Source organism: Moesziomyces antarcticus (assembly GCF_000747765.1).
Source record: "Moesziomyces antarcticus DNA, scaffold: scaffold_v10016, strain JCM 10317, whole genome shotgun sequence".
Lineage (NCBI taxonomy): Eukaryota > Fungi > Basidiomycota > Ustilaginomycetes > Ustilaginales > Ustilaginaceae > Moesziomyces > Moesziomyces antarcticus.
The window spans coordinates 26,090-46,124 of NW_014638994.1; the positions used below are offsets into that span (position 1 = coordinate 26,090).

Here is a 20,035-nt window from a genome sequence, read left to right on the forward strand (position 1 = left end):
GCAATGGGAGTGAATCGATTGTGATTGATCATCGCTCCGAAGTGCGGGGGAAGGGCAGTGAGTTGCGAGGGTGCGCATCGGAGTTCGAACTGCTGCGAGCCGTGCGTCGACGCCGATCCGAATGGTCGGCATCATCTTCGTCCTGCGCCGGCTGCACTTCGAGCCTGCGTCGTCGTTCGAGCAGGCGAGCGCGCTGAGCATACGCCTCGAACGTAGCCTGCCTGGCTTCTGCCGGTGTGGACGCGCCAGAGCCCGACACAAACACACGAATCCCCGATGCAGCCTCTCCGTCTTCCTCGTCTTCATCCTGGCTACCGCTACTGCCGTCGCCCGCGTCCCTATTGCGGTTACCCCGGACACGGCTGAAAAATCGTCGCCTCAGTCGCGAGTCTGCCGTCTCGACGTCCAAGCTGTCGTCGTCGTCGTGCGCGCGCGCAGCACGTCGCGACTCGGTGCGCAGGAAGTCGACCAAGTCGAAATCGAATCCATCCTCGCCCGCCATTCCCAAGTCCAGATCCAGGTCGATGTACTCTTCGGCCTCCGAGTCGTCTCCTTCCAGCACTTCATCCTCATCGGGTCCGTCCGAAGCAGGCGATGCGCTGCGCTGCTCCGCTTGGCTGCGGCTCTGACTTCGCTGTCGCGAGCGCAGCACGGCGGCAGGCGTCGTGATGAAGGTGAACGATCCGCTGCGGCCCGCCCGCGGTCGATCCGCGGGCGGTGCCAGAGACTCGACTGTATCCTCGCCGGTCGGTAGGCGCGTCGCGGTGCCGATCTCCATACTCGTCTCCACAGAGTCTTCCTCACCGGCGTCCAGCTCGTCGCCGTCGCCATCGGCTGTCATCGCGATCTCGGTCCGAGTTCTTCGTGCCGTGCTGGTAGGTAGATCCGCGTTGCGTGCGCGGCCGAGAGAAAGCGTGGTGCGTGCGGAGCGGATGCTGCCGGCATCCGAGTTGCTCAAAGGCAGTCCTCGAACGGCGTTTCGGCGCGTCAGCGACGTAGTGCGCGTCAGCGATACATCTGGATCGGCCTCCGAGTGGGCATCGTCCGCCGTTGCTCCTTCTCCATCAGCCGCGACAGGTTCACCTGCTGCAGCAACAGGCTGCCTTGCAGGTTCGCTGCCAGTCTCGGCAAGGATAGTGCAAAGACGGCTGCGAGCGGTGTTGACGGCGTCAGAATCGAGCGCAGCGCGTATTTCTGGATCGTCGTTCAGGTCTCCTGAAAGCGAAGCGTCTTCTTGACGTGCAGACGCCCAAGCCGCTCTCGGATCTGCGATCGGGTCGGGGCGCGAGGATGTTGCGGCTCCTGCCGACGGCTCGTGGATCTCGTCATCCAGAGGATACGCCAGCTCGACGTCGGGATGCCACCGGGCGTAGCCCTCCTCTGGCTCGGATGCAGTGTGGCGTGCGTCTGGATACTGTGTACGATCACGATCGAGGTGGTACCACGCGGCCACCTTTCGTCGCCATGTACGAATTGCTTCACCTGAAGGAGGTACTACGTCGGGTCTGGCCCAATGCGACTCTTCGATGGTAGCCATGAGGTGGTGATGCGCTTTGAGTTCGACGTCAACATTGCTTGTAGACGACGTGGAAGCACCCGCGCTCGTTTCTGCTGCATGTTGAGAGCGTCTGGACATGGATGACAGGAGCAAGAGGTTGCGCGCTCTCCACAACGAGGTGCGCATCTGCGACGAATCCGTGTTGCGCTCTGTATTCGAGACTTGCGTCTGCGCTTCCGCGACACGTCGGTCGTCGCGGTCGTTGTTGGAGACGAGGCAGGAGAGACGTCGGAGCGTATCGTCAAAGAGCTCGATGGTGTCCATGACGAGAGCGTAGGACGAGCCTATACCCGAGGCAGCGGAATCGTCGCTGTTTGACTGTTGGATCTGGTCGACGTGATGATTGTGTGCGTTTTGCAGCTGCGTGGAAGCCAAATCGATATGAAACTGGAAGAGGGAGGCACGCAAGGACTCGATGGAAGTGCGGATGAATTGGCTGGATCTTAGACGCTCTGCTTCGTCGATTGTCCTGGCTGCCTCGGCGTTGCGTCTTGAGGCTTCGGCGAGCCGAGCGCTGATGGAGCGTGCAGACATGACCGAAGTCGAGGGGCGAGGCGGTGCGCTACGCTGCGACTCGACAGAGAAGGGCGGTGCGCGGCGCGCTTGTGAGTGGTTGGCCGTGCTCGTTGTCGAGGTTGGCCAGGAGAGCGCTCTTTCTGAATTGGTCGACGGGAGCAGGAACTCGCGAAGCGAGAGACGAGCGGTGCGCTGAGGAGCGTTGGACGAGGAGAGGGAAAGCTGGCCATTGGCGGAGGAGCGGTTGGAGAGTGCACGAGTAGGCGGGGCGATGGAGCGAAGGAGATCGTAGGTGGGGTCGGGGTTCATGGCGCTAGCATTGGGACCGCGCACGTCCGAGTCGGGACCAAGCGCGCGAGCCATGCGTCGAGCGAGCGCGATGTCTGTGCGAGCACGGTCGGAAAGGGTGTTTCGATCCGACCGCGAGGAGGCGATGGCTGAACGCAACGAGGCTGCCGAATCGTGCGAGGGTCTCGAGGAAGCCCTGGCTGGGTCGTGGTCGGGATTGCGCTTCTTGGCGAGAGCCTGACGAGCGGTCTCCTTGATGATGATCTCGAAGCTTCGCTTGAGCAGCTTGTCGGTAGGGTCGAGATGCTCGGTGAACTGTTCGAAAGTGTAGTCGGGCTGAGACATGGATGGGTTGCGTGCCGAGGCAGGGTCGAGGCGATTGTTGGAGATAGACGAGGGACCTGGCGCAGTGCGGGAGTCGGAGTCGTCTTCGGAATCGATGGGATCGCGAACGTACTGCATCTCTCTTGCTCGCCTCCTGCGCTGTGCGGAAAGGCTGGCGACGCTGTCGGTGCCCAGCGAGGCCTGGCGCGATGGAAGGGCCGAGGAGGAAGGACGGAGAGAGGCAAGGGGCGGCGAGGCAGATGAGGCGGCGGAGCGTGCAGCAGGAGAGGCGGAAGAGGTGGCCGCCGCTGCGGCATCGACTTGGTCTGCATCGTGGAGGAAGGACAAGATGACACGGTTGCGTCTCGAGATGGAAGGGCAGAGGTCGAAGGCCTGTTCGATTTCGTTTGCTTCGTTGAGCTGGTCGAGGACGTGGACGCAGACCTGCTTGACCTTGTTGAGGAAGAGGTCGTCAAAGTGGGCCTGTGTGAGCCGACCCATGATGATGCTTGCCGACTGACGGCACTCAGAGCGATGGCATGCCGTGGTGGTGGAACGGAAGAGCATCCGCATGCCGAGGGCGCGTCGACGCTTCTGTGGCCCTGCAGCTGCGCCTCGCTTCCCCACACAGACTCTCCGTGGCTGCGTCATCGGGTCTCGCGTCGCCGATTCGAGATGGTTCTCCCCCGATTGTTCAGATTTGGCTCGGACCGCGGCGTGTCGTGTGGAGCGGTTAGGGCGAGAAGAAGTGGAAGGAAAAAGAGCGGCGGCTGTGAGCTCAGCATGGATGGCTGGGGCGCATGGCCATCCGGCTCAGCAACGTCTGATTCGAGAGAGTGGCAACGCAGATGAGCCGGCTGCTGAAACAGGAGCGGCTGGACCCTGCCTGCTCGCGTCATCCGGACGCAGCCTCGGGCTCGGAAGGATGTACTGTTAGCCTTGCATCTTGTCATCCATCTCTACTCCGTATCGGCACTCTGACAAGATGCCGTTCCCACTACCGCTCAACTTTCCAAAGTGGCTCGCCGAGAATGAGCACCTGCTCCAACCGCCCGTAGGCAACTTTTGCCTCTTCCGCACAAGAGACTACACGGTGATGGCCGTGGGCGGTCCAAATGCGCGGTCAGACTACCACTATCAGCCAACCGAGGAGTTCTTCTACCAGTACAAGGGCGACATGCTGCTCAAGGTCATCAACGACGACGGCAAGTTTGAAGATATCAACATTCGCGAAGGCGAGATGTTCATGCTGCCGGGTAAGTGTCTCGAGAGGTTCCACTTGTCCGCAGCTACCGGGAGACGACTGATTCGTATTTGTATTCGCTTTGCTGCAGCCAACACACCGCACTCGCCTGTGCGCTTTGCCAACACCGTGGGACTGGTCGTCGAGCGCACACGGCCAGAGGGTAGCCCAGACGCGATGCGATGGTACTGTCCCAACAAGCAAGCACACGCCGACACCCCCACGCTGGTCAAAGAGGTCAAGTTCCAGTGCACCGATCTCGGCACTCAGCTCAAGCCCATCATCGACTCTTGGGTCAACGACGAGGCAGGACGCAAATGTGCAGAGTGCGGCTACCTCCAAGCTGCGCGCGAACTGCCTGCGTAGCAAGCGGCCATTTCGCTCCTGGATCGTGTTTGAACTCCGACTGTAGCCTTTGTAGACATGCGACCGTAGTCTGTCAATCCCTTTTCCGTGAGGTCTTGTCGAGGTGTCGAACGCGTAATCTCATCCACAACGGCCGTTGCCGTGCGGAACTACCGCAGCCAAGTTTGAAAGGCAAGGGAAGTCGACGCGAAGTCAAACCCTTGGTGGTCACTCTTGGCAACCTTGAGGTTGACTTTCGACACATATACGGCAATGGGCTTCCATGCTAATGGCTGTCTGCACAAGGTGGTCCGCACATCAAAGAAGACTCTGTAGTTGCACAGATACGCTGCGGAGAGCGATCGATGTGCGTAACGATCCTCAATTCGAGATCAAAAGAGAGAGAACCCAAAGTCGAGCGGCTGGTTGGGCGCTGAGAATGCCGCCGCACCGGGATTGAGCAGCGACGACAGCCACTCGTCTGCGTTTGATAGAAAGAGATCCAATGAGTCGGCCGACGGAGTTACCGCACTCGGTCCGTCAGCGCCCAGCATCGTCTGCATGCCGTTCTCATCCCCTGCCAGCTTTGCCGTACCTCCTGCCAGCTCTGCCTCGGTGACAGAGTAACCAAAAGCGCGGGATGAGTAGCCTTGCGTCTGTTGATCGCCCATGGGCAGCACTCCGCCTGCACCGATGCCGTGTGAGGATTCGCCGGAGCTGGTGGCAGACCGGCTCCCTACCAGCGGCTTGTCTACGCCAGAGGGCGGAATCCGCGTAGCGTCGTCAATGCGCACGCCGGCGCGGGCCATGTTGAGTAACATATTTGCCGCGCTCTGCAGCTCTGTGAGCGTCATATCGAGCCGGTCCGCACATCCGCCGGGATAGCGCACGCCAAGCACCTGGAAGCCGACACTCTGTGGATTGAGCGTGGCGACCTTGTCCTGGATCCGCTTGAGCAAAGAGCGCATGACGTACAGCTCTTTGACCGCCAGATGGTCGCCGCGCGACTCTTGGATGTTGGCGCGGACGGTGGCGACATATTCTTGGATGTAGCCGAGGCGCTCCTGCACCTCGTCGCTGTGAAGCGCCTCGTCAAATTCGAGCGCAAACAGCATGTCGCTGGCGATGATCGTGTTCATGCTGAGGAGCGAGTAAGCGCTGCCGTACAAGTGGCAGAGCATGGTGACAGGGATGCGACGAGAAAGCAGCCGGCGACTGCGCAGATCGCTAAGAGCGAGCTCGACGCACAGCTCACGCGAGCGCTTGTATCGCTCGGCCGATACCGGATCGGACGACTCCATCCAGAAGGGCCGATGTAAGAGCGAGCGGAAGAAGAGGATTTGGTTGGTGCACAGGTGGTGGTAGAAGGTGGTGGCAAAATCCTGCTGTCGCATCGCTCCGCCCGATGACGGTGAAGCAGACGAGATGCACGGCGGCAGGGAATTCGTAAACTCGATAATGTCCCGGTCGATCTCGAGCGCACGATCGTAGATGCGCGAGGAGGGCGACGAGTTGGAGCTGGCGGCGATCTCTTGAAAGAGGCGCGAGATACGTTCGATGAATACGCGAAATGCATCCCGCACGACCAGGTACTGTGCACACGCCAGGTCGAGGCCAAAGTTCAAATAGTCCTCGAGTGTTGCGACCGGCGTCGTCGAATGAGGGATCTCGGTCATGGGGCGTCCAAAGAGTACGCTCCATTCGCGGTCCTGGTGGACAATGTGAGACCAGAGCACCCGTCGGTGCAGTGTTGCGGCGCAATTCTGCCCAAGATGCGCGCCATCGAGATGTAGGCCGAGATCGATGGCACCACGCATGCATGAAGCCACCTGCAACCAGGTCGATCGTGGCACACGGCACAGGTCAAGGTAGCGACACAAGTTGAGCGAGGCCGACAGCGAGTCGAGCGTGTGCAGGCCGAGGCTTTCCGACAGCGAGAGCGCCTTACGTGCGGCGAAAAAGTAAGTACGCGATGGCCGTGTCGGATAGGGACGCACCGCCAGGTCGAGCGTGGCGAGTCCAAAGATGGAGAGGCAGTAAGCCATGAGAGGCAGCATCTGAACGTCGTCCGAAATGGTACAGTGGTCGATGCATGCATCTACTGCCTTGAGCAGCTCTGACGGGCTCGCGGGGAAGCGCGACCAATTGAAGTCGTCGAGATAGATCTGCAGCAGCCTATGAGCCTCTGCCCTGCTCGGAAGGGACTGCTGCACCGAGCGCAGCTCGTACTTGGGGATCACCAGACCGAATCCGCGGCCCAGCTGGCCGGTCCAGGAAAGGAGGTCGGTGCCGATGCCCTCGTGTCGACGGAAGGGATTCCAGCCAAGTCCGTTCAAAGCAGGCTTGCCAATGAAGGCATCGTCAGCATCGACCATGCTGCGCTGGTCCGACTCGGGTCCATGTGCGCTCTGCCAGCTGCGCGATGACGAAGGCGCAGGAAGTCCGATAGCCGACCCGAACGGGCGCCCAGCAGCACCGGCAGCGCTATTCAAGGCACGATCTGGGCTTGATGCCGTGGCTGAAGCCTCGGGCATGGGCCTGTTCATGGAGGCCAAATGGCTTTCATGCTGTTGCAGTGAAGGCCATTGCGCTACGGTGGCGAGCTGTGCCAGCGCATCCGTACGATTGTCAGAGGCAAGACCACGTGTCGGAAGTGTGGACGAAGCTGCGAGTGTCTGCAAGGCTCCTACATCGTGCATCGGAGAGGTGTTGATGTCCGAGGGGCTGTGTTGGTTCATCAGAGATCGATTCGACGAGGAAAGGAGCGCACGAGCCTTTGCAACGGCATTTGAACCAGCGGGTGTGCTTGTGAGAGGTGCGGCATCGGCATGTGGATGCATGTGGAAAAAGCTTTGCGCGCGCCGATCTTGAGCGAGGTTGGCATTGTGCAGATACCGAGGAGGGGACATTGGCGAGACGTGCTGTGGACGATAGGGAGCATACGTATTGTTGGCGTCCTGGGAGGTCTGATGGAGTGGTTGTTGGTGCTCGTGCGACTTGTGCTGCGTTGAGAAGACGCTGAAGGAATGCTCGGTCGCCCCGACCTGGTTGAATGGGTGGCTCGACTGCATAGACGCTCCGTCACGTCTGCTGGCCGGCGTCTCGTGAGGAGCGTCAGGAGAGAGCGAGTCGGGCTCGTCGTCGAGCTCGTACGTGTCCATGTCATCCATGTCTTGGTTGATTGTCTGCTTGCTGGTATCTTGATCCTGATTCGAGGCGGCGAGGGCGCGTTTCTGGCGCATGCGAATGCGTCGAGAGGGCCGATGGAGATTGGACGGCGGCGAGCAGAGATGCGCGATGCCACGTTGCATACACTTTTCGCAAGGGAAGGTGCGACTACATCGCTGCTTGCGGCGTTGACATTGTAGGCAGCTATACTGGTATCGGTTTCGCTTACCGTTGTCCTGGATGTACGAGTCGTTGCGGCTGGAATGATCGAAGGCAGTCTTGCTAGTGCTAGCAAAGCTACCGTTGGCCTCGCTGATGTTGCTGACGCTGGTGCTGGTGCTGGCGGTGCTAGTAGTGCCGTGCGGATTGCCGTCCGACTCGCCTGGATATGCTGTGCCGGAGATCGAGGCCGAGTATTTCGTGCGGGAGCGATTGGGACTCATGCTGCTCCGATGTACTTATGCTACGGCGTCGCAACACTAGGGTTGGCACGCGCGTTAATAAGGTAGGAGAGCGAGGTCAAGGGCCGACAGTATGGGCGAGGCGCCCGAAGAGGGAGGGGATCAGGATGGTGGAAGTACGGGCGAGAGGCGCGTCGGCGAAGGCCAATTAGAGCTTTGGCGCTGCGCCAAGAGGGCCTATCTCCGAAAAGTGATGCAGCACAGGGTCCCTGTGGGCACTAAGCCGCATTTCAAGGGTCCATCATCTGCAGCAGCAGCAGCAGCAGCAATCCAAGACGATGATCCAAGTCACTCTACAGTTTCACTACCGCCTGATCTTTGCTTACCGCCACCGATCGCCAACCGAAATGTCAGCAGTCCTTAGACAGCTTCAGACGAAGAACTTATCTCATACATCAAAGTATCGTCGTGTGTGGCAACCTTAAGGTCGCTACGTACGAAAGGTCGGGAAGGTCTGCTGTGTGTGGGATGGTATTGTACCACCGAGCGACGCTCGCTTTTGCGCCTCAATTCAAGGTTGACCATGCCAGGAGCGTGCTGTAGAAAGGGAACTCTGAAGAGGAGGTGCGGGACGGCGTAGACCTCGGCGACTCGGTCATGCTCGGTATTGAGCTAAGCGTGGGAATACCTCATGACCTCTCGGCACGCGTCCCGCCGCCACCGCGCGTTGCCGTCCGTCATCTTTGTCGCCGCAAGCGCCTCGCACGGTTGCGTTATAAGATTAAGCATCTATCGCCACGACCTCGAGCTAAGTTAGTTCATTCAGCACAGTGACACTTCCGCAAAGGCGCTCCCTGGTGGCCGGAGCCATTGTCGACGGCGACAATGCACTGATGCATGGGCGGGCTTCGACCTCGGAGGCGTGTTGGGTGTATGATCGGAGCACAGTTAGCCGACCCTGCAGTAACATCAAAATGAGTGGGTGGTGATTCCAAGTGCGAGCAGGCCGCAGCACGAAAGGAGAGATTTCCATGATTCCAGCGATGAAGTGTGAGGGTGGACGGTTGGGGAGGGAAGGGGAGAGAGACTGGCTCTAGGCTATCGACATGGTTGCTGATTTTTCGATCATGTACTCTTTGAGACCCGCACCAATACCGGCCTCCTTACCGAATCCCGACTGGTCGACGCCGCCAAAGGGGATCTCGGCGGCGGTGGTGCTACCACCAACGTTGAGGCCGACGTTGCCCGCCTTGAGCTGTTCAAACATGCGCCACAGTCGCGCGGAATCCTTGGTAAAGACGTACGAGGTGAGTCCCATGTCGGTGTCGTTGGCAAGCTCGATAGCTTCTTGTTCGGTTCGGAAGGTGGCGACGTTGATCAAAGGTCCGAACGACTCTTCCTGGAAGACGAGCATGTCCTTTGTGCATCCGGCAATGAGGGTAGGCGCTACGAAATAGCCTGCGCTGGGGACGGCGGCGGTCGATGTGTAGATGGTCGCGCCTTTGGCTCTGGCGTCTTGGATGTGTTCGCGTGCCTTTTGCTGGCTGCGTTCGGTCTGGAGCGGGCCGAGGGTGGTGGTGCTTTGGGAGCCGTGGCCGAGCTGGACCTGGTCAAGCTTTTGGGCGATGCACTTGAGCACGCGGTCCACGACCGACTCGTGCACGAAGGCACGCTGCGCCGAGATGCATGTCTGACCGGCGTGCCTCAGCTTGTTGGCTACGAGGGCAGCAGCGGCAGCATCCACATCGGCGTCTTCAAACACGAGGTAGGCGCCTAGGCCGCCGAGCTCGAGCGTCAGCTTCTTGAGCGAGGGTGCGCACTGCTGCATGAGCAGACGGCCGACGCGGGTGCTTCCGGTGAAGGAGAGCTTCTTGATGCGAGGGTCGGTGCACAGCGCCTGTCCTATGGCAGGCGTGTTGCGGTAGGATGCCAGGACGATGTTGACCGAGCCCGAGGGAAAGCCGGCGCGGTGCAGAAGGTTGGCAACGGCGAGTGTAGAGAGCGGCGTCTCTGGCGAAGGCTTTGCGACGATGGTGCAGCCTGCAGCGAGCGCGCTGACGGCCTTGCGGATGAAGAGCGCCACAGGAAAGTTCCACGGCGTGAGGATGGCGACCGGTCCGACGGGCTGAAGCACGGTGAGGAAGCGGAGCGAAGGGTTGGTGGCGCTCTTGACCACCTGACCCTGCACGCGCTCGGTCTCTCCGACGAACCACCAGCTGAAGGTGAGCGCATATTGCACTTCGGCGCGCGCCTCCTCGAGCGGCTTTCCCGTCTCGTAGACGAGGATCCATGCGAGATCCTCGAGGTTGTCTCGGACGAGCCGATCAAAGTTGAGCAGCAGCGTGGCCCGCTCTCTGGCTGGAAGTGCCGAATACGAGGCGAAGGCATCGCTGGCTGCCTGAATCGCACGGTCCACGTCCTTGAGATTGGATGCCCTCATGCTGCAGATCGGCATTCCCGAGCCCGGATCTGCAAAGATAAGCATAGAGGCGAGAGTGCCGCGTTGTCAGCTGCAGCGTCTCAATAGACGGGAATGTGATTGGCGCCGGCGCGCGGTCGGAAGTGGCAGACTCACCCATGACATCAAAGGACTCGTTGTCCGAAGTCTCGAGCGACTCGGGACCCTTGAGGAAGTCGGCGGCGTCCAGCAAGGACATGTCTTTGAGCCTGGTGTTCATCGCTTCCGTTTGGCTTCTATGCAGCGTCGATGCAGTGTCGTCGCCAAGGTTGTTTAGCAGCAAGCGGGTGGGAACAAGGTTTGCAGTCGGAACTGGTGAGTATGCTTAAATCTGAGTCCGGTTGTCTCGATCGCGGGTCGTTGAGCCGATGGAGTGAGCGGTTGGATGGAGGAAGAGGAAGAACAGGCGCGGATGGAGCGGGCGAGCCAGAAGGAGTCGGTTGCTTTTTTCTGCTGTTAAGTATTGAAGCGGCCGCGAGTCGAATAACGCTTGCAATCGGCGACGGAGAGCGTGGATGACAGGCCTAGCTGGAAGCTGTGGGCGAGAGCTTTGGGGAAGTGGCCAGCTGTCAGAGACGATCGAAGGGCGAAGTCATGGGCGGCTCGAAGATGAGAGGCGAGCGACAACTCTGACCGCTTGGCAGCGCCCACCGTTGCGATTTCGGCGATTTGCACGGATCCAAATCCGCGTATCGCTCGGCGGTCTATGTCAGACTGGTGTAGGGGATCGCTGTGCGCTGCGTTCAACACAGCAGTTAGGCCACTGCGGCCCTGGCTTTCTAGGCGAGCATTGTTCTGTCATGCGCCCTTCGAACGGGTCGCAAGCTACGCTGTCCGGCGGGTTAGGGCGCTGTAGCAGGTGAGCTTCTGAGCATCCTTTCTATTATTCTTCGGGATTAGGACTCGCCCCGCACTTGTTCCTGGCACGCGGGGGAAAACGGCGTCCTAATTCCGACATCGCGCCCATGTGTGCCTGGCAGGAAGGCACCAATCCCGCTCGCACAAGGGTCCACCCTGCGTTAGACCTTCGCCCGCTCCATCTCCGCCAGTCAGCAAGAACTTGGACCATTGAAAGCGAGGCCAATTCCTCTTGTTCATCGCGCATCACCAACCTTCGACTCAAATCGCGTCAAGATGTCTGCTAGCCAACCTCAGCCAGGAGCCGCCAAGGCGTTCAAGATCCTGGTGCTCCAAGGCGATCACATCGGCCCCGAAATCATGGCAGAGGTCCTGCCACTGTTCCAACTCGTTCAATCTCGCTATTCGGTCGCGATCGAGACCGTAGAGCGTCTCATCGGCGGCTCTTGCTTGGACACTCACGATTGCCCCATCCAAGATAGCACGCTAGCTGAAGCATCGACGTGTCATGCTGTTCTGCTCGGCAGTGTCGGCGGACCAAAGTGGGACGTGGGCGACTCGAGCCGTCGACCCGAGACAGGCATCCTGCGCATGCGCAAACATCTTAGCCTCTACGCCAATGTCCGGCCGGCTAGGATCGTCGCAGAGCGCCAGCTCCAGCTCAGCTCGCTCAAGGATGACGTTGTCAGAGGCGTCAACATCATCACCTTGCGCGAGAACGCCGGCGGCATCTACTTTGGCCGCAAGCAAGAGCCCGACTCGCAGGCGCTAAAAGGTACGTTCCCATTTTATCATCTGCTCCAATCTGCACCCCATGGCGCATGCAGCTGACAACCACGCTTCATCGATCGCCATAGCTTCTGACCTTTGTGAGTATACGCGCGAAGAGGTGGCGCGCCTCACGAGGGTGGCAGCCGCCTTGTCGCTTGCCAACGGCGAAGATCCCTTGCCCATCATCTCGGTCGATAAGGCCAACGTCATGGCTACCTCGCGCCTTTGGCGCCAGGTGGTGACCGAAACCATTCGCGATGAGTTCCCGCAGCTCGTTCCCAAGTTGAGCCATCACCTCGTCGATTCCGCCGCCATGGTGCTGGCTCGTGATCCCCGCAAGCTCAACGGAGTCGTGCTCACCGAGAACGTGAGTGCCTCACACCATCATCCGCTGTCGCTGTGTTCGATGACTCACTGACGCTCTCATCTCTTTGCCTTATTCATGGTTCTCCTCCTGCTCTAGCTGTTCGGAGACATCCTCAGCGACTTGGCGTCGGTCATTCCCGGCTCACTCGGCCTGCTGGGTTCGGCCGAGATCGATGCTCCACCCAGGCTTTCATCCTCGGGCAGGTTGCCGGTCGGCGTCTACCAACCCGTCTCGGGATCGGCACCCGACATTGCCGGAAAGGGCATTGCGAATCCGATCGGTATGTTTGAGTCGTTTGGCCTCATGTGTCGCTGGTCGCTCGGCCTTCCCGAGATGGCCGACGCCATCGATGCCGTCATCAAGCGCAGCCTCGAGACAGGTCAGTGCACGCGTGACGTTGGTGGCACCCTTTCCACCCAACAGGCGGGCAGCCAGATGCGACAATGGATCCAAGAATCCTTGTCGTCGGCCTAGCAGCCTATCTTCTCTTTGTCGTCAGAAGTACAATGAATCGCGTGCCAAAGCTGTACGACGATTGACATCCGTGTCAAGAGTGCTTTCCGAGATGCTGACATCTGAGATGTCCTGCCTCGGCGCGCCTCGATGATTCCCGCGGCGATTTGAGCCTTTCCGACGTGCGGAAAGGGCAAGAGCTGGAAGCAGCTGAAGAATGGTACAAGTCGATTGCGTGATGGAGCGAAAAGGTGCAGAGCTGGTGTCTAGATCAGGATGGTCGGCCGAACCCAATACGCGCTCATCCAAAGACGGGGTTCTTCTTCTCGTGGACCTGCGCCTGTCCTTCTGGTGATCCCGGAATGTTCTTGGCCAATTTCTGTAGTGGTGATTAGCGCAGCGGGTCAGCATACAGTCAAGCTTAGGTCCAAAGCATAGGCGAGGATGATGGGACTACGTACGAGCTTGTCGAAGACACACTGGTTGAGCGTCTTTTCTGGCTTCCTGCACCTGTAGAACTCCTGGTTGTGCTGCTCCAGACATTGGTAGTGGGCCTCCCACTCCTTTCCGCAGCTATCGCTGAGCTTCTTGATGCTTTGCGGGTCCAAAGGAGGGTATCGCGTTCGAGACAAAGAGGCAGGTCAGCGATCGGCCTCCACCTTGCTCTTTGCACAAGTTCGCTCGAAGCCTAAGCGCGGCGCGAGACAGAGCTCGACCACGGCAGGCATAGCCGGCGTGGTATACTTACAGATCACGCGCACATCGGGTCACGCGACGGCCCTCCTTGAGGCAGTGTGCAGGGTCACGGTTCTCGTTTTTGCACAGCATAAAGTCCTCGTTGACATCCTTGCAGTGCGAGCCGATGAAGAAGCTGGCGGACTTGAGCGGTGCCGAGGTCACACCGAGCTCGTCGATGTGTGGCTGGCTCGCCGGCATGGGAGCCGGGTCGATGTAGGGCTTCCCTGGGAACTTGGCATCGCGGTGTGTGGCCATTTTGGAAGTTTTTGGCCGACTGAAGTTGGTCGAGAGCTGCGAAAGAGTCGGTCGAGCAGTTGTCAATCTCCACGAGCGCGGGTAGGCGAGACTGAGCTGAGCAATTCGACGGAAGAGAGATGCGGTGGCCAGGATAGAAGGTGGGATGCGGAAAGGAGCAGAGCAGCATGAACATCACGCGAAGCTCTCCATTCAAGATTCCGATCACGGGCCAATCAGCGCAGCGCCAATTCGGATCCGAAATTCAGGTCTGTGGGATAAGGAGGTCTAACACTAGCAAAGTTGACTTTTTCCTGGACCCTTTCTTCTTTTCCTCGTGCATGGGCGGCGTGAGAAAAATCCGAGTGGAGTCTTCTCTCTGCAGACGAGGTCGGACACTCCTCGGCTCCACCAAGTCCATCACGTCCTCGATCACGCATCGACCTCTGAGAACGTCCGCTCTCTTCCAGATCCGAGCAACAAAGTCATGGCGTGCAGTCGCAAGGTGGCTGGGCTGCCGCGACCCATGTACCGCTTGGCTCGAGCCAATGGGGTAAGCACAGGTGCCGTGGTTAGCACACCCACGCTACCACCCGCCTTCCTCGCACCGGCAGCCTTCACGCACTCCTTCTGCACTCAATCGCCCGCTCGAGCAGCGCAGCCTCGGTCCCGATCGAAGATTGCGACGGTCAGCTCCGCGCACAATCTCAAGGCTGTCTTGAGAAGGCTTGGTAAACCCAACAAGTGGAGCGAAAGTGCCCCTGACAAGTTTTCCGACTCTCCCAAAGGCCACCAGGAACGGGAACCAAGAAGCTTTATTGAGCATCCTGGCAGCAAGAAACGTGAACCAGGAAGCGATGTCAAGCAATCTGGCGGCAGGTACGCTGGTGCAGTAGCTCGTTCAGACCGGCCACGGCGGTCGGATGACGGCGAGCGCTCGACACAGCTCGGCTTTCGCCTTAGAGCCAAGAAGCTACTCGACTATCTTGCTGCCGCTGATCGAGCCATCGGAGAAGCCGCTCGATTTGGAACCGACGTCAACGCGGCCTTGGAGCATTTCGACAACGAGATGAGAGCGCTTCGTGTCATGGTCAAGTCCAAAGACGTGCTCATCGATCCAGACAACGCTTGGAAATCCGCATCTCGCATCAAGGCGCCTTACAACGCAGCGATACGCCTCTGTTTCAAGGCTGGCAAGGTCGAGCGTGCCATGAAGCTTGTCAACCAGATGAAGAAGGACGGCATCTTTCCCAGTGCCTCCACCTATACGATCGTCATTCAAGGCGTCTCGCGCGTGCTCCCGCGCCATCAACTCTCATCGGCTGCCGGCGATAACATCGCGGAGGAGACATCCCTCCAAAATCTGACACAGCGCGCCGAGCAAGCATTCGAGGACCTCGAAAAGCTCTGGCAGCAAGCTTTCCCCCAGTACTTCCAGCGTGGCAGCGGCGCTTCTCCTTTCAAATCCATCCTCACGATCGACGTAGACAGCTTCCACAAGCTCTCTGACCAGGCCCGTCGAAACCTCGTGTCGCAGCAGTCCAGTGTACACGAAGCCCGGCAGTTCCCACGCTTGCTGACGAACGCCATCAACACTTACCTAAACTTCCTGCGCTGCATTGGTCGCAGCCAGGACCAGATCAAGATCTTGGATCGACTCTTCCCGTCAGCCCTGATCGACAAGCTGGCTAGAGGTCTGGCACCGGACGCATCGTCGCAGGACAAGCTTGAGCTGGCCAACCGCAAGCTTTCAGACTGCTTGCCTCTTGGTCACGTCAGCACCTTCACGCCTATTCTGATTCTTCACAGGGACACCAGGGATCGGGAGCATCAAGCGGTCTTCAAGCGGATCTGGACGCTCAGTCTTCAGCTTATGGAAATTGAGCGTCAACAAGCATCCATGCACACATCTCAAGCCGACCCACCACGACGCTCCCGAAGCAAGGCGGATGCGGCAGAAGTCTCCGAAGCAGCCTCGGGAACGAGCGAATTCAGGTTCAGGCCCGATGATCGACTTGTGTCGGACTTCTTCATCCGCACGTCAAACTCGTCGGAGGCCGATGCCAAGTCGAACATGCGCCTCGGCCTCTCCATCCTGGCCAGGGTCTACGGCCTCGACCTTGAATCAACCGCGGACGGTATTGTCAGGGACCCTCAGTCCAGCAGCTTCTCAGACTCTTTTGGGCCCGATCGGTACCTGCTGTCGCGTGATGACATCGAGCAAGGCTCTGACCGAGCCTTCGCCGAATTGACAGACGGGAGGACCGCCGGAAGCGTGTTGCGCGGTTTGGCCGTCGCGCAGCCCTGGCAACACTTCGTGGCGCTGTTCAACTACTTTTGGGCGAGGGCACATAGCGAAGATCATGGCGGCTCGGAGCAACGCGATGCTCTGCTCGATGCAACGGTCGACAAACCCGTCTTTGGCGACGTGCTCCAAGCTTCCAACGCGCTCAGCCTTCTGTGGATCCTTGGAGACGCTGGCGACCCGGTCGGTGCGCGCGTGATCCTCCGAAGCATGAAGCGAGCCGCCGCACAACAGGCAGAGCCATCCAGACGTAAGCTTCGATCCGGCGACCGCCGCGCGCGCCCTTCAGACATCCCCGAGGAGGAAGTGCAAGACTGGGAACCGGCCGACCTCTCGTACGTGCGGGTCATGCGCGCAATTATGGTGGCAACGCAGAAGCGACCTGCGGGACTAACAGCCACGATTGTGAACGAGGCTGCCGCCCAAGAAGCGAACGCTGACGTCGCTTCGGATGCGAGCAAGCCTAGCTACGATCCTTGGACTGAAGCCAAGACGCTCCTGGTCGAATACAGCGCCAGGAAGGCCGTTGGCGGTTCTGTGCGAAACAAGAGTCAGGAGGCAGGATCCAAGTTTGGCACAGATGGCCGCGGCGATCCTGCAAGCCGAAGACAGTCCGAGGCGCCGGAAAGGTCGCCCGAGTGGATGGCTCGCATCCACCTCAATGCGATGGTGGCGTTCTTCCTCAACATTGCGCATGTCTGCGCGGCCAAGCACGCGGACCAGGGCGGCTTGATCGCGCGAGAAGCTCTCACGCTTCTCGAAGAGAAGTTTGGCTTGGAGGAGCTTGTCCGAGCCACACAGAAGCTGCAACACAAGATGAAAGCCATGGCGGCCGATGGCGAGACACAAGCGAACGCGATTGCAGCGCGCAGGCTGGGCTTGCTGACCAACCTGGGCAAGGTGACGGCGCTGGCGCTCGATACGTCCAACCACTCGTTTGCCCCCAAGGCGGACGTAGAAACGTGGAAAGGCGTGCGCAAGTTGCTCTCTGCGATGTCGGTATTCGAGGAGTCGGACGCCAGGCCCTCTGCGCCTGTACGTAAGATGCGTGGTGGACTGGCGGGAAATCACCTGCTACTTTCGAAGGACGACTACCTCGAGCTCGAGGGGGAAGGCGACTCGGAAGAGTTCGAGGAGCAAGCGTATGGCGAGGGTGACAACGAGGGGCGCTACGGTGCTCGCGGTTCACAGCGCACGCAACGGCGGTCGCGCCACGTCGAACAGGAGTTGCAGCGCTGGGTGCGCGGCGCTTCTTCCTGAGACCGCAGTGGCGATGTCGATGCCAGCCCCGTCTGGGATTCGCTCTCGAATGTTGAATCGAAACGCACCCTTGAAGCCGCACTCAGACCTCAACCGGGACTGCACACATGAGGTGGCGTGAAGTGGACTATGATTTGTGATAGATCGAGTACGAGTACAGAGTGGGGCGAGTCATTTTGAGCTTTTTAATTGTCGGCAACGAGACGAATGTCGTAAGTGACCTCGGTGTGCGTGCCGAATTTCTTTGCCTCGGGAGCGGTGGGCTGGGCAAAGTCGACGGTGAGTGCGCTCTTGTCGGCAAAGACGGCGTCTGCACCAATGTAGTCGCACTTTGAGTCGAAGATCTGGGTGACGAGCTGCTTGTAGCCGTTGGCCTCGATGAGGAGGTGGATGTGGGCGGGACGCATGGGGCTCCTGTCGAGGAGCTTGAGGATGTCGCCTGCGCCGCCGTCGTAGGGGATGGGGTAGGCGGTGGGTCTGAGGCAGCGCAGCGCATACTGTCCGTTGTCGTCTGTGGTGAACTTGCCGCGGTAGTTGAAGTCGGGCTGATCCGGGTCCTGCTGTTCGTAGAGGCCGTTGGGGCCGGTGTGCCAGACGTCGATGACGGCGCCTACGACGGGCTTGCCTGTGGCGGCATCGGTGACGGTGCCGTGCATGTAGCAAGTCTCGCCGGTCTTGCCCTCCTTGCTCTTGATGGAATGGTCGAGGACGACGTCTGCACCGGCGTCGTACTTGGGTGCGCCGGAACGGAAGAAGGGACCCAAGATGGCGCTCTGGGTGGCCTCGACATCCGGGGTAGACTTGTTGGAGGAGGACGAGGCCTGTGCGCGCTCGTAGGCCATGCTGTCTACCAGGGATTCGAGGCCGAGGACGTCTGAGATGAGGATGAGCTCGTTTCGGCGGTCGTCGGACATCTGGCCGGAGCGGATGAGCAGGTCGCAGGCGCCGAGCCATTCTTCATTGGTGAGATGGACCTCGCGCGCAAAGGCATGGAGGTGCTTCATGAGGCTGTCGAGCACGAACTTGGCGCGCGGATTGGCATTGGGTCCAGAAACATCCTGGCACGTCTTGGTGTAGGGATCGAGAGATCCGTTGGCATGTCCGTTGGTTGCCGCCATCTTGTGTCTGGTCGGTGTCGGGCGGGTATAGAAAAGTGTGTGGGAGCTTGGCGAGTGGTGGTGGATTCCGATGCCGAGTGGTGTAGTCGTGGCTGAAGAGGTGAGGACAGAAGTGCGGGTGCTGCGGGAAACGATGCAGTGGACAGAGCGGGTATATGTAGGCCCTGTGATGTGGTGGGCCGCTACACCCTGGCCCTCACCCTGGCCCTACCCTGCCGAGAGGCGAAACAGGCTTTGAGGCCGCTCGACCACAGGGTCCTCGGAAGTTGCGGAAGCGTCGGCGTGATGGTCTGTGTGCTCCAAAAAATCCGTGCGGGGAAGGCCAAAATCCGAGGCCTCGGACAAAGTCCGGCCGTGCAGCCGTGCAGCCGTGCAGCGGTCACTCTGTGCTGGGTGCCTCACAGCCTCCGCATGGACCCACCGCGCGCTTCGGATCTGGTCCGGCAGCCCGCTTGCTCACCCGCCAATGAGGCATCCGACGTTAGATAGCAACAACGCTTTCAGCTCCTTGGTCTGCATCGGGAGGCAAGGCTGAATCGCAATCGGGGATGGCCGGCTTCCACTTGGCCGAGTGATTGCCGTTCCGGCTACACACTTCCCCACGGCATTATTCTAGCTAACTTAACCGCAGGCGCCTCATCACGTTGCGGGACATCTTACGTCTTTCACCATCCCTGCCTCGCCGTCAACAGCTCATCACACCATGCCAGTCTGTGCATTGCATCTTGTGCGTCTCAATGACGCTTCCTCGTCGGGTATCGATTCCTTCCTCTATCGCCTGTTTGGCGGGCAGCCGGACGATGCCAACTTTGGCGTTGTGACGGTGAGCCGGGTGCAGTCGCCCATCATCCGTCCGACGCGCATCGACACGACGCTGCTCAATGCGACACCTTGGACGCTGCTGCTTGTCGCCAGCGGCTCCAACGCGCATGTGCTGCCGACACATCTCGAGCATGACGTCCGAGCGCACTACTCGGTCGTGGCCGGTATCCCGTCCAAAATCGTCACCAACTACCACACCATCTCGTCAAAGCTGCGCGATGTGCAGCCGCCACCTCCTTTGCTCGAGGTCAAACTTGACCACAACAACGATGTCATTCCGCCACCATCTTTCTCACGCGATGCCCGAAGCGACGGACAGGACCTCAGCCTCTCGCCCGCCCTCCTCGACCTCGCTCGCCACCTCTACCACAACGTCAAGCACCACGGCGCAGTCTCCATGCTCAACCTCCTCCACTTCCACACCGCACCCGGAGCTGTAGAGTCGTACCACGAATACGGTCGTCGATTCGCCACCGTCGCCGGCAGACGCGGCGGCAATGCCAAGCTTGTAGGCGTCGTCATCAGCCCACTCTCCCAAGGCCTTGCCGACTCGAGGGGTCAGCCGCAGCGAAGCAAAGACGATTGGTGGAACGAGTGCACCCTCGTACACTATCCGTCCATCAATCATTTCATCGACATGTCCATCGACCCGGAATACCAGCATATCAACCAACACTACCGCCTCTCGGCCATCAAGGATACCGCCCTCATCTGCACCACCGAGATCGACCTCGCTCCTTTCCGTTCCCCCGGCCACAAGCTGTAATCCCCCCTGCGCCAGTGGGGCGAAGTCCAGATCAAATCTCTA

At 59.8% G+C, this 20,035-nt stretch overlaps 9 protein-coding genes across 9 annotated transcripts; 4 read left to right on the plus strand and 5 right to left on the minus strand.

Annotated features, from left to right (window-relative positions):
• Nucleotides 1–28: 28 nt before the first annotated feature.
• On the minus strand, nt 29–3,259 carry PAN0_016d5222 (uncharacterized protein; the record flags this gene model as incomplete). The annotated part of the gene is made up of 1 exon (XM_014799164.1): nt 29–3,259. One exon carries the CDS (start codon nt 3,257–3,259, stop codon nt 29–31), a length of 3,231 nt encoding a protein of 1,076 aa, XP_014654650.1.
• A 412-nt stretch (nt 3,260–3,671) lies between these two features.
• PAN0_016c5223 (3-hydroxyanthranilic acid dioxygenase) lies at nt 3,672–4,295 on the plus strand (the record flags this gene model as incomplete). Its single annotated transcript, XM_014799165.1, has 2 exons — nt 3,672–3,942; nt 4,021–4,295. The coding sequence occupies 2 exons, from the start codon at nt 3,672–3,674 to the stop codon at nt 4,293–4,295; spliced, it is 546 nt and encodes a 181-aa protein (XP_014654651.1).
• Nucleotides 4,296–4,666: 371 nt separating this feature from the next.
• Nucleotides 4,667–7,885, minus strand: PAN0_016d5224 (uncharacterized protein; the record flags this gene model as incomplete). Its single annotated transcript, XM_014799166.1, has 1 exon — nt 4,667–7,885. The coding sequence occupies one exon, from the start codon at nt 7,883–7,885 to the stop codon at nt 4,667–4,669; it is 3,219 nt and encodes a 1,072-aa protein (XP_014654652.1).
• Nucleotides 7,886–8,936: 1,051 nt separating this feature from the next.
• PAN0_016d5225 (succinate-semialdehyde dehydrogenase) lies at nt 8,937–10,500 on the minus strand (the record flags this gene model as incomplete). Its single annotated transcript, XM_014799167.1, has 2 exons — nt 8,937–10,312; nt 10,419–10,500. 2 exons carry the CDS (start codon nt 10,498–10,500, stop codon nt 8,937–8,939), a joined length of 1,458 nt encoding a protein of 485 aa, XP_014654653.1.
• A 935-nt stretch (nt 10,501–11,435) lies between these two features.
• PAN0_016c5226 (3-isopropylmalate dehydrogenase) lies at nt 11,436–12,771 on the plus strand (the record flags this gene model as incomplete). The annotated part of the gene is made up of 3 exons (XM_014799168.1): nt 11,436–11,934; nt 11,987–12,297; nt 12,394–12,771. The coding sequence occupies 3 exons, from the start codon at nt 11,436–11,438 to the stop codon at nt 12,769–12,771; spliced, it is 1,188 nt and encodes a 395-aa protein (XP_014654654.1).
• Nucleotides 12,772–13,051: 280 nt separating this feature from the next.
• Nucleotides 13,052–13,743, minus strand: PAN0_016d5227 (NADH dehydrogenase alpha subcomplex subunit 8; the record flags this gene model as incomplete). The annotated part of the gene is made up of 3 exons (XM_014799169.1): nt 13,052–13,129; nt 13,212–13,344; nt 13,499–13,743. 3 exons carry the CDS (start codon nt 13,741–13,743, stop codon nt 13,052–13,054), a joined length of 456 nt encoding a protein of 151 aa, XP_014654655.1.
• Nucleotides 13,744–14,248: 505 nt separating this feature from the next.
• Nucleotides 14,249–17,287, plus strand: PAN0_016c5228 (uncharacterized protein; the record flags this gene model as incomplete). Its single annotated transcript, XM_014799170.1, has 1 exon — nt 14,249–17,287. One exon carries the CDS (start codon nt 14,249–14,251, stop codon nt 17,285–17,287), a length of 3,039 nt encoding a protein of 1,012 aa, XP_014654656.1.
• A 185-nt stretch (nt 17,288–17,472) lies between these two features.
• Nucleotides 17,473–18,405, minus strand: PAN0_016d5229 (catechol dioxygenase protein; the record flags this gene model as incomplete). Its single annotated transcript, XM_014799171.1, has 1 exon — nt 17,473–18,405. One exon carries the CDS (start codon nt 18,403–18,405, stop codon nt 17,473–17,475), a length of 933 nt encoding a protein of 310 aa, XP_014654657.1.
• A 703-nt stretch (nt 18,406–19,108) lies between these two features.
• Nucleotides 19,109–19,993, plus strand: PAN0_016c5230 (uncharacterized protein; the record flags this gene model as incomplete). The annotated part of the gene is made up of 1 exon (XM_014799172.1): nt 19,109–19,993. One exon carries the CDS (start codon nt 19,109–19,111, stop codon nt 19,991–19,993), a length of 885 nt encoding a protein of 294 aa, XP_014654658.1.
• Nucleotides 19,994–20,035: the final 42 nt, after the last annotated feature.